Source organism: Gavialis gangeticus, unplaced genomic scaffold (genome assembly GCF_001723915.1).
Source record: "Gavialis gangeticus isolate Ggan-Ray unplaced genomic scaffold, GavGan_comp1, whole genome shotgun sequence".
NCBI classification, from domain to species: domain Eukaryota; kingdom Metazoa; phylum Chordata; order Crocodylia; family Gavialidae; genus Gavialis; species Gavialis gangeticus.
Genome location: NW_017729032.1, coordinates 151,666,612 through 151,679,476, shown reverse-complemented (window position 1 = coordinate 151,679,476; position 12,865 = coordinate 151,666,612). Strand labels below are relative to the sequence as shown.

At 40.3% G+C, this 12,865-nt stretch overlaps 1 protein-coding gene across 1 annotated transcript in view; it reads right to left on the bottom strand.

Annotated features, from left to right (window-relative positions):
- Nucleotides 1-12,865, bottom strand: part of AFF3 (AF4/FMR2 family member 3) — a 691,724-nt gene that overhangs the window by 637,384 nt on the left and 41,475 nt on the right. The window contains exon 3 of the mRNA XM_019523849.1: nt 11,241-12,038. Coding sequence (XP_019379394.1) covers nt 11,241-12,038 — 798 coding nt within the window. The remainder of the gene's footprint in view (nt 1-11,240; nt 12,039-12,865) is intronic.

Genomic DNA, 12,865 nt, shown 5'->3' with positions numbered 1-12,865 from the left:
AGAAATTGAACAGCGCAGGCCCCAGGACTGAGCCCTGGGGGACTCCGCTGCCCACCTCCCCCCAGGTCGAATATGACCCGTCCACCACCACCCTCTGAGTGCGACCCTTCAGCCAATCTGCAATCCATCTGACTGTGTAGGCATCAATGCCACAGTCGCCTAGTCGCCTTCCTAACTGTCAGCTTTTCATCCCATGTTCCTTATATAGTAGCCATTAGTATACTTGAAAAATCCCCTTTCAGTATGTTTTATAGTCTCTTCTATCTGTATTGAGATAATTTACCAAACTAAGTGCAGAGAATCCTCATAATTTTTTATGTACAATTATCATGAAATCACTAAAATGAATTTATTCACTCAGAGGCAATAAGGAAGCTGGTTCAGAACAGGAAGCCAGAAACCTTAAGTAAAAGAAACAAAGGATGATTGAGCATCTAAGAATGGCCAGGAAACTCCTTTAATGCTCTAAAGACTAACTTTGATAACCAAGTTGACAGGTTAACATAGTATAGCATTTCAGTGGATACCTGAATTCAACAGCCATCTTCAGCCACTGATCTTCATTCTGTTACTGTGTTTCTTTATTCTGTGTTAAGTTTCTTCAACATAACAAAGATAGGAGGAAGAATCACAATGATTACATTTTTGCTTGACTGAATGGAGATACAATAACGAGTACCTTGGCTGAATGGAGGAACAATAATGAGACGTGATTTTTTTTAAAGAAAGGTATCTGGATATTATCATCGCTTCTCAAATAGCTATAAAGTAAAATAACCAGAATAAAAAATTCATATATTGAAGAAAGAGAAGGTACGACCAAACATGCTACACTCTCTTGCATACCTATGGAAACATTAGCAAAATTTAGTCAGTCTGCCCAACAGTTAAGGACAGGACAAAGAGCAAGAAAAAGAACTGTGCGCTCAGCACTAATTTGAGAAGTCTCATGTGAGATTATATTTAAGAAAGGATCCAAACATATTTGTCATGCATTGCATAGATGTTAAAACTTTATCTGGCTCAGATTATCCACACCTATAATTTATGCCCATTTTAGTGCGCACCATAAATGTGTATTTTGGATTACTGATAATGGGAATTGTTTATTCTCTCCTTCTGTAACAGTGGATGTCGCTACATTTTTCACTCTGTAGAAAAGAGGATGATTGTCATAGTCAAACAGTTTATGTAAGCCTGAACCTGACTCATTCAAATCTTTGCATATTTAATCTACAACAGCAGTTTCTAGATTGATATAAGAGGATGTAGTTACATGATATATGTACAGGACTATATAAAACAGCCAACAGATAGGATAATTGCCAGCACATTCTGTCTCTGGTCATATATAGTTGCTCCACCAGACAGACCCTTTCTCTGTCTCTACCTGTCTTCAGTACATAATTGCATTAAAATTTCACCCATCTGTGTTTCAGGACAACCTGCATATCTAACTTGACAAATTTATATACCAAAAAATAATCTTCCTAATTAGATGATATTGCAGCTATTTAAACTGAACAAATAATCCCCTAAATGTACTAAAACCCCCCATCTTTCTACATCTCCTTTCAAAACAGATATATTTTTAAATCCCACCATTTCTTGAGCATGTGCTTGGCCAAACAGACAAGTAAAAAAAAAGATGATATAATCTTTTTACTGCACAAGCCTCCATTACAGTCATTTGCAGAAAATACAGAAGGCTATGAATAGTAATTTTCACCAACAGCTTTGTTCTGAGAAAAAATGGTGGACATCAACAATCTGGAATCTGTGGTTCACTTTCAGTTCCCTGGTAGTTTCTACATTAATTTTTTCTCTCAAGGAAACCTTTTAAAAATATTTTATAACTTCTGTAAGAAATATCATTGCTGCTGTAATAACTTGACCGGCAGGAATCGTGTCATATTTATCTCCTGGATGTTACTATGTAGAGTAGTGGCACAGAATGTCACCTCTTTGTTCACGTGTTTGTTTGGTAGTGAGGGAGGTAAGCATGTCTATCCTGAGCCTATCCTGCAAGCTGGTTTCACGTCATGGAATGAAAAGGGTACCATATTCCAGTACATGAAATTGTTACATATTGAACACAATTAAGAAATTTGGAACTGCATGAATATGTAATGTACACATTTCTTTACAGATGCATTTTTCTCCAGACAGGCTGGTGCCTGCTTTAATTTGGAAGCTATCCATTTTCATACAAAGTTAACCAAGAGTGGCAGGAAATCAGACGCCTACATTATTTATCTTTTCTGAACTTTTTTTTTTAAACCTCTTAATTGCTTTCCTAGGAAGCTATTTTGTGGTACCATAGGAACAGATCTTCCATATAATGAAAGGCTAAGGAAATTACAACTTCAAGATGTGCAAGGTGAATAAAGTGTTTGTGTTGCATGGACATATTTGGGCGATATGTGTTTTCATTTATAGTAATTGAAAGTGTGACAACAGGATCTAAATGAAGTGCCTCTGACCCTGCCAAATGCATTATCAATGATTACTGGAGTTCTGACCTTTTTAACCCAATCTATTAAACAGTGCACATAGGTCATTTCTTTGGCTGAAGTTAACAGTGGACTGTATAGCCCTTTGTATTTTCCTTTGGTTCTTTCACTCCTCAATCATAAATGATCTTAAGTGCCCCGTATGTTCAGTAATTGTATTTTCATGTCACTCTAATGAATTAAAGGCTGGGGAAAGAAACTACAGATCTGAACAGAGAACCCTTTTCATTGACAATTAAAAAAAAAACTTGAATTGTCTTTACATTTTGATCTTGCACAGACTATGCTGCATATGACTATGCAGTAAAGAGTGTGAATTGATAGAGATTTTCATTATAATTACTGGGTCAATGGAAACTGATCCAGCACAAGAACACTCTTGTATCAGACAAGTTACTTTGACCTAGTATCAGGTATAAAGGGAAGTACATATCTAAGGGCTTGTCCGCCAAGATGTACATAACTCCAACCCACATCCTCAGATGTGCCCTTCTGCCACCCACATCCTACTCGCTTTTTTTTAAGCTTGTATTCCTATGAAGTCAGACAACAGAAGCTCGAGTCCCCTGCTCACCGCTTGTGTTTAAAACATTTCCATAAGCAGCCGTAACTTACATTTGCACTAGACTACAGCACAATAAATTATGGTTCCTGCAGCACAGCCTGTGAGGATGAGAAAGATCCAGGACCCAGTGCTAAATTCTCAAACAGTCAAATACTTTTGCAACACTTCAAAACAATGAAACAATGAATGCTAATCGAGCCAAAGAAAAAAGGAAAAAAAGAAAACATTTGAAAATACAAGTAGCCTGTGAGATACATGCTTAAAAGCTTGATTAAATTGCTTTATTTTTGGCAGTAAGGGTTTTTGTTACATCCAGCTATCATTATATTAACCATTACAAATGGATTATAAAAGCTACCAATTTTTTAAATTAAAAATTCCTAGAAATGGAGGAACTTAATTCCTTTGTCAATAATGTTATTAACATAATATATCTTATATTATGCAGAACTAAAGAAGCACTCCATGACAACAACTGAATTACATTTATGTACTTGGCGTTACCTCTATAGCTAATTCATAAACTAAAAGGAGCCAGCTGATTTGGGAAACAAAGGGTGGAAAGCACTTATTCCTCAAAATGAACAGAATTCTAACAGCCATTAAGCTTTCTTTTTCAATCTAACTTTTCCAACTGATATCCCTAGGGAAGATCAATTTTATTGAAGGGTGGAGTTGAGTAAGAGAGGCCCTTGTTGAAATGTCCAAAATACATATCCTTCATTAACTACAAAAACAAGCTTGGGAAAAACTGGCAAAAAGACAGGTGCTTAAGTTAAGAAATTCCCTTGGCAGTTGTAACTTGTGCCCAGTTACATGAGATATTTCTACAGCAATTATACAAGTCAAGATTAATGAGGAACAACAAGTAATTCACCATAGCAACAAAAGTGTAGTACAAACCATATGGAAAGTAACACACTCAGAAAGTTTAAAATCAAAGCAACATAATTCTTGCTTTCAAGGCTTTTAAGCATGTTTACGCAATATTCCTTACTATGGAAAAAGTTTTTGTCCTTTAATACTAAACAAAAATTAAGTTGTTTTGTTGGGATTAAAATAGTAAAAACTAAAGGGTGCAAAAAAAACAACAACACACAAAACAAAACCAAAAACCAAGTAAAAACTTATTAAAAAAAGCCTCAGTCCTGCAAAAGCTGACAGACATGAATAATTTTATGCACTAGTTCCACTGAGGTCAATGAAGCTGCTCATATGTATAAAGTTACTGTGTGTTGCACTGTCAGCAATCCAAAAGGAGGAATTTCGTTAAAAAACCCTGAGCTTTCTAAAGTATACAATTATTGTCCAGGTTTAGCACCTTCAGTACTTACAATACTTTCAGACTCTTAATATTGCTCTTGTATTCTACACATTTTCTCCTCAGGAAAACTAACATACTGCATTCTCCTAACTCAAACGTGAAGAGAACAAACCCATTTGATGTTAAATAAACTTGTTAGTAGTTTGGTACTTTGAACAATTTTTGTTTATTTGTTGCTGGTTAATTCTTGTAGAATGAACAGATCAGACCATCTGAGTGAAACAACAGACCCCTTTGTCTCATTGCTATTATGCAGGATCCCTTCCAATTTCATGGCTGAAACACAGTGTTTCCAAAGAAAGCATTAGCATTGACCATGTTGATGTTCCTCATTTACTATACACAGAAGTTTCTATTGTTAACTGAGATCCAGCCAAATATTTTACACATGGACTTCTGATTCTGTTTGCTGTATACTGCCTGCATTAATGCTCTCCTTAAAAGAATGTGCATCTGAACAAATAACTGATCCTGGTTCCAGTTTTTAGGGTCTCAGGATAACCATTGTTGTTTAGTTCATACCAGGGTATTTGAATAATATTGATTGAAAAAAAAAGGGTTAAAATGCCATCAACACCAAAAATGCAACACTGGAGACTGCTGGCTAACACATACTTATGGGACAAAGAATTGCTTAAATAGTGCCAATATAGTAAGTTCCTTACACAGGCAAATTTCCATTGATTTCTATCAGAGTTTGCCTGAGTGAGGACTGAGCAGAAATAGAGCTCACTATTTACTTTGCTGTGCATCACTTTTTTGCATAAGTAAATGTAAGCCCTGGATATGGGAACAAAAAAAATCTATGTTCATGTATTTGGCAAACCAAAAATTGTGCTTTATATTATGAAATAAGTTAGCATTTCTTATTCTTGAATATCATCTGTGTAGCTTCTTCCTTCACCCTAGTTAACAAAGTGGAACAACCAGAGGTCAACAGATATTTGAAATGTCCAGCATAACAAATAAAAACAGCATATTATCTAAAGTGTAATATTTTAAAAACAACTCAAACACAAAAGGGTTACTTGCTATCTTAACTTGAATGTTGTTATTTCTCACAAAACAAAATGACATAAATGAGAAGCACCTGCTTTCTTGCCTTTCCCCTCTATATTATCATGTCACATTTCCCTGCATTTTTGCTCACTACATTGGGTCTTTTACCTACCATAACATAATTCTTAAGTGGTTCAAATGTGAAATAGCAGCAGTTGAAGTGACAAGCTATCATTTATGCAGAGCAATATGATAATTTTGGAAGGACCAGGAGGCCGGGTATGGATTCTGATTAACACTGATGAACCTGGTTCTTAACAACTGAAATCCCAAATGAGTAACTGATACCTTTATGCATGTAGTCTATTCAACTTATTCTCATTAAAACAATTTTTTTTAAATTATAAACTTCACTGTGTCAAGATATTGAAGGCTTTCTAAAACTGATTAAAAATATTAAATGAGGTATTGAACTACATTAAAAATCAACCTTATTCACATATTGAAAAGTAATGGTCTATAATTCATATTCAAGTGCTTTTATTTCCTGTGAATAATAACTGTACTGCAGCCAACTTTGTGCCCTATTCCTCTGAAAAACCTCCAGAGATGAACTGAAGAGAAGTCTGTACCATAATAAAAGACACACATTTCACATAACACTGCTGCTTATTTTTCTGTTTAATACATTTGGTCCTAACTTTATTTGACTATTTTATCACTTGCTTATTTTTCCAGCTGATGGTTTCTTGAACTGGTGAACATGAAAGAAACAGCATAGATGTTATACATAGTTATGCTTGCAAACAACAATGCTGCCAAATACAGTTGTTCAAAAAGAATCTGATGTCAAGAAAGGGAAGACAGACTTACAAATCATTTGATTAAGAAGAAGAAATAAGTAGGTCTGTCAAATTATTTTAAAAATTTGATTGCGATTAGTTGTGTGATTAAAAAACAGTTGCAATTAATCATGATTTTAATCACAGCTAAAAACTCAAAATTTTGTCAGAAAAACTCAAATTATGCAGAATGATGCAAGTATTTTGTATAGTTGGGGAGTGTGGTGCATGTGTGTGGGTGGAGGAATTTGTAAAGGTGTGGGGGGCTGTGGGTGTGTGTGCAGGGGGTTGGAGCCTGGAGTGGGGTGGGGTCCTGCACGTACTGGAAAGATGCGGAATACTGTGAGTTAGGAACGAGGGGCAACAGCATGGCTGGGGGAGGCTCTGACTTGGGAGTGAGGGGCAGACACACACAGCACTCAGTAGATAAGTCTGTGGAGGGAAGGGGCAGGGGAGCAGATTGAGGTTCCCATGGTGAAAGAGGGTAGGGGCAGGGAGCCAATGGGGGGGCAGAGGTGGGCTGCTCGCTGCAGGCTGGGGCTCTGTGCCCTGTTGCTGTTGCCCCAGAAGCCACACACTATCTGCGCATCCCCTGCCTGCCTAATCATCAGAGGCACAGCATGGCATCATGCAGCTCCCAGGGCAATGGCAGCAAGGCACAGAGCCCAGCCCGCAGCCCACCTCTACCCCACCTACAAATCCAGGGGCCATGTGACCCCTAGGAATGCATGCAGTAGTGGGGAGCTACACCCCTGGATGAGCCATCCGTCGCTCCGTCCCATTACCTGCCCAGGCCCCAGGACCCCATTCACTCCAGACCCTGCCCCACTCCCTCCTTCACTGTGGGGGCCTTGATCTGCCCCCCCACCACCTCTTTCCCCCACATTCCCCTTCCCTCCACAGACTTACCTGCAGGGTGCTGCTCTACATGCCACTGGGCTGCATTCCTGGCTGTGTATAGGCTGTGGCTGCTCTTATGTGTCTGTGTGCGTCCTCTCTTCCCCCCCACTGCAACCACCTGGAGCCCATGCCTGGCCTGTTCTACAGTTCCTCTGCACTGCCACCGCTGTCCCGCTCGGCAGCCTGGAAGTGGTGGTGATGCAGCGAAGCAGAGCCCTGGTGCAGGCTCCAAAACCACATGCACGATTAACTTGTTAAAAAAATTAATGCAAGAACCAATTAACACATTATTTGTGCACGTTAACTGTGATTAATTGACAGCCTTAGAAATAAGTTACATTATGTTTGTTTTATGTTAGGTTTGTGTTTATTTAGTTTTCATCGTTCCTAAAGGTGCACCGATACATCAGTCAGATACCAGATCGGCACCAATTATAAAGAAAATTGTCTATATCAGAAATCAGCCTGATATGGCTGATAATTTGGCCGATAAATGGCCCTTACATGCACGCAGCTCCAGCACAGCATGTAGGCAGTGAGGAGTGCAGCTTGGCAGCTTGGAGAGCTGCATGCAGCTGGTAAGTCCAGTGTGGTGGAAGGGAAGGGAAGGGGTGTGGCAGGGCAGATCAAGGTCCCTGTAGTGAAGGAGGAGTGGGGCTGGGGCTGGGGCTATGGCAAGTGCTGGCCAGCTGGGGTGGGGCAGGCATGGAACAAAGCTGCAGCTTATCCAGAGAGCGAGGGGGGTGGGGGGTGGCTCCCACCACTGTGCACCACTCACCCAGGAACTGCTTATATGGCTGCTTGTCCAGCATGTGTCCAGTGGCTCCCACCACTCATCCGGAAGGGCATGGGGGGGACACATGTGCCCCCGGATCTGCACAGGGCAGGGAGGGCTGGGACTGTGTCAAGCTCTTCTTGGAAGGGCAGGGCTGGGCTCAGGGTGGGCAGTGGCAGTGCTAGGACAGGAGGGTTGGGGGGACTGCAGCCACTGCAAAATTTCCGTAGCCCCTCTACCCTGCCCATCCCAACACGGCTGCTGCCCACCACAAGCCCACCCCCACCCTGCCAGGAAGAGCTTGGCACAGCCGCGGCCTCAGCCCACCCCACCCCACCCTGCTCCATGCAGATCCAGGGGCATATGCTCCCCCCTACATGCCCTCCCAGATGAGCGGGCAAGTGCTGGATGAGTCACTGAACAAGCTGCTCCTGGATGAGCAGTGGCAGGAGCTGCCCCCTCTTCCCCACACCCCCTGGATGAGCCATGGCTCCATCCCGCAGCCACCCTGCCCCAGCTGGGCAGCACTTGCCCTAGCCCCAGCCCCATTCCTTCCTCACTGCAGGGACCCTGATCTGCCCCCCATGCCCCTTTCCTTCCCCTCCCCCTCCCCTTCCACCACACCAAACTTACCAGCTGCATGCAGCTCTTCAAGCTGCCAGGCTGGTATCAGAAATCAGATTGGTATTAGCCAATATGCCTCCTTAAAAATCAGCTATTGGTATTGGCCCCAAAAATCTCTATCAGCGCACCCCTAATCATTAGCCTCCAATATCTTCACCTCTTGGGATAAATTGCCCAAATCCAACTTCTTTGTGGCCACACCAGGATCAAAATAAACCCTAAAGTGCCCATATCATAATGCCCATATCATAATACTAGCCTCTCTTTTTTATTTAAAGGAGAACCCAATCTTACCTTTGTGGATAAATAATCATTGTTTTTCTATTACTCTCGCTACCTGGACACACTAAGCTTATATTCTCCTCCAGTTTCCTATTCCCCCACCTACACATGTTAATTTGAGTCCTATTTTCCCCTTTATTGTCCCTCAGTCTCCTACCTTTTATGTTATCTCTCTCTGCCATGCCATTTTCCTTCAGGTCCCCTCAGTTTCTTTCTGCATCCCACCTTTCCCTGTATACCATCCCACACTTTGTCTAAACTAGTCTGAAAAGTGTCTGGTTGTAACACTTTTGGTAATGCATTCTCCATTACATGTTTTAAGAGTCTAATGTAGGCACAGTAATGTATTCTTTTAAAAAAGCTACATGGATAAAATAAAGGCCATGGAGAGAAAACTCAGACTTACTCAACCCAGAGGTTGAGCCAATATGCAGCACATGTGCCAAAAGTAGAACAGGCAGCTTCTGTATCTGGCATGCAACAGATCAAGAAGGAGATCAAGAAGGTGACACATCAGCAGGTTGAGCAGAAAACAGAAAGCAGAGCAGCAGATTGGGCAGACTACAGGGCAGGAAGCAAAAAGCAGAGCAATGGATTGGGCAGGGGAAGGGGATCAGAGTGGCACTTTGGGAGGTGTAATTTGTGGCATGCCTGCCAAAAAAGTCGCGCCCCACTGACTTAGCCAGTTCAATTTATGTTGAAAACATGCTGCCTTGTCTACACTAAACTCTGAAAACTTGTTGGGTAATATGGAGTTGCTAAGATGTTCAACAATACACTTTTCATTCAGGCCTAGACAAAGCCTCCAGTGACCTTCTGCACTAAATATTTTCCCCATGCTACATGGTTCTTTGCACCAAGTCCCTCTGCCTCTTTTCTGTTTTCCATATTTCCCTGCATGCTTTCCATCTCCCTCTTGCTCTTCCTCCATCTTCTCACAGTTCCCTTACCATTTCCTAACCAGTTTCCCATCCTGACTTCCCTCAAAGCCTCATTTCTGGCACTTCCAGTCTTTACGGTTCTTCATGGACCTCCCAAAGGGGTCACCTAAAACAACCTGACTTCAGCCCTTTGTACCCACTGGAAACAATGGGATCCTAGTTATTCTCTGCAAAGGAGATATGATGGTTATGTTGCTGAGAGAGCATCCTCTGACTTCAGTGTCCTATTGACAATGATGAGAGAGAGTGGTAGGTATCTGAGTGGCTGACCCATTCCAGGAGCTCTGGAAAACTTGGCTTAAAAGCATTTAAAAAAAAATCAATCACTTTTCAAGGACAAGTCACTTCATTTTTGCTTGGAACTGGTGCTACATTCACTTAGAGAAAATAACTGTGGTTGGAGAGCCTGAAGGGACTAGATGAAACCATACAATTGTTTGCATAGAGATTTGGTTCCCTAAACAATTGACAGGCCAGTCAACTGTCAAATCAGAAAAATCATATTCCCGGCCAAAAACAGAATAGCTCAGACCTATAAATGGCATAAATTAGCATAGGCCTAATGAAATCAAGAGACCTACACCAATTCCCACCCCAGATATGATCCTCTATGAGAAACATGGAATAGAAGGCTCCAAAACTTAAAGCATAATAGTCTGCTAAAAAAACTCCAGCAAAATCACAAAAATGTCCCCATCAGAATATTCTGTGGTTAACGACTGCTTTGAATAATTTCCTGCACAAAAAAAGAGGCATCTTTAAAGATATGCAGCAAATACCGGAAATGTTGCCTGGAAGCTTTTTTTTTTTTTTTACTGAAACATGCATGTTTTTAGCTTTTTTGATTTTCTATTAGATGGTGCTTCTTGAGGAAAATACATTGCATATTTTTCTCTTAATCTCTTTAGAAATCACTTTGCAATGGAAACAATCATTATAAAAGCCATTGATGTGAAAAGCTAGTCCCATTATTAGACTCTTGTCTCTGTGATATAACAGATATTGATTATACAAGTTATTTACATCCTGAAGCTGTTCTGACATCATTGAAAAGAACAGAACTACTCTGGACCATTAGCAGTCTCTCTGACCAAAGGGAGAAAAACAACCAAATATGGCAAGACTATAAGTAATATTGCATACTCTTGAACACATAAAATAAATGTTGTATCCCACTAGATTTCATCCAGCTGCAAGACTTGGATATCAAGAAAGAATTCTGCTGATTAACATATTTTATGTATGCTAACAGAATGTTTGCTACTGTAAGATAACTGCAGCCCTGAAGAGTTTTATCTCCAATATATTTTTTTATCTAAAATACAAAGCTACTATTTTCAGCATATTGTATCTCAATGTAAAAATTGAAAAAAAAACCCTAAAAAACTATTAAACAAAAAAAAGTACTGCTTAAAAAGATGTAATTTGCAAAAATTAGCCACCAGCTTATTATGAAATAGCTAAAAAGCACTTACCTCTTCTTGCTTGGGAATGCTAAATTTTGCAATCTTAGACTTGGTTCTAGTTGAGTCAGGTTTATTAGAAGGAACTCCCTTATATGATGTACAGTGCTTGTTAGTTTCTGCAGATAATTTTAGCTTTGGGGACTCATCAGGAGCCTGATCTTGTCCATCCATTGGCCTTACATAAGCTGTTGGTTTCTGCTGCACTATAGTGGGCTTTGAAGCAAGTGAAGGAGGAAAGTTTTGAACGCAATGCCCAGTGGTATGTTTTGTTGGCCTTTCTTGAACATGAGGTCCAACTTCTGCATTGCAACTTATTTTTGACTGCTGCTGCACTCTGCTGACACTGTCTCCAAGCGTGGATCTTAAAGTACCTGGTTGTGTAGCATTGGAGGCAGAGGATGTTGGACTTGATGCATAGTGTTTTAGCTTTTCTAGACTGGATTTTTGGTTAGTCATTTTGAAGTCACTGTTGTGTGACTCAAGTAATCTGTGTCCATGCTTGCTTGTCCTCTGCTGGCCATCAGAAGCATTTTGCCCAACTTTTTGCCAACCCATTGTGGTGCTCTTGTTCTGTCCACATAAAGCTGCTGGTATGGAGGATGAAGTGCTGATGGAAGGCTGGGACTGTGGTCTTGAGTCTGCAATGAAATGTTCATCTGCTTTAGCTACGGATGCCTGTGGGATCCCTGGTTTTGGAACCCCAACAAGGTGGCTCTGGTTGGATCGATCAGTCAGTAAATCTTTCATTTCATCATAGTTGCCTAATGTATTCTGGATGCGATTTGAGAGCTCATCCCCCTTGTTAGTCTGCAAAACAAAAACATGAAATATTCTGTAACAATTAAATCAAGATAAAACAATACATGCTACAGCAGAAATCCTTACTGAAGCAGCACTGTCTCATTCAGCAACACAGTTGAGGGATGAAATCGAAAATCTGTATTGTCTCCAAAGACACTTGTCAACATCTTAAATCTACCCTGAACTGGAAAAGCTATAAAGGGTCTTAGAGTATATAAAAAAGAAATCTATCACTGGTATTGCACTATAGTTAAAATATATTACCTGGAAACTAGAAAATGTATTATTGCAACTACACAGAATGGTTTGGATTAAATCTGACCATGATACACTTCCTATGTAGCCCACTGTAAACTTCTCTTTCAAGGAAGGCTGAAGGAAAATACACCATTCTTAATGTCCTCCTGTACATTATCCATACACAACTGCACTCTGCAGCATGGGAAGGCCATGCATAGCTAGACTAAGGACTGAATTCATCAGTCTAAATCTACTGCATTCTCTCAGTTGCCTCTGGTATTAACAAGACATCTAAAGACAGTGAGCTAATAAGACAAGGAAAAAATTACTTGCCTGTTATTCTGAATCTCTGAAAATATCATTTGATATAATTCTCACCCCTGGCTCTCAGTTCTTGGCAAAAAAGGGGGGCAAAAAAAGCAAAGTAGAACTTCCAAGTTCTCGAAATATTAGGTCCCTAATAGGAGTAAAATTGAGACAAAACAGAAGTTTCCCTTTCTTCCCTCTGACTCTAGCCACTGAATTTAAACTCAGCCATTTATGCCCCAACTAAGAAGGCAAAATTCCCACCCCCCCAAAAAAAAAATCAGTAA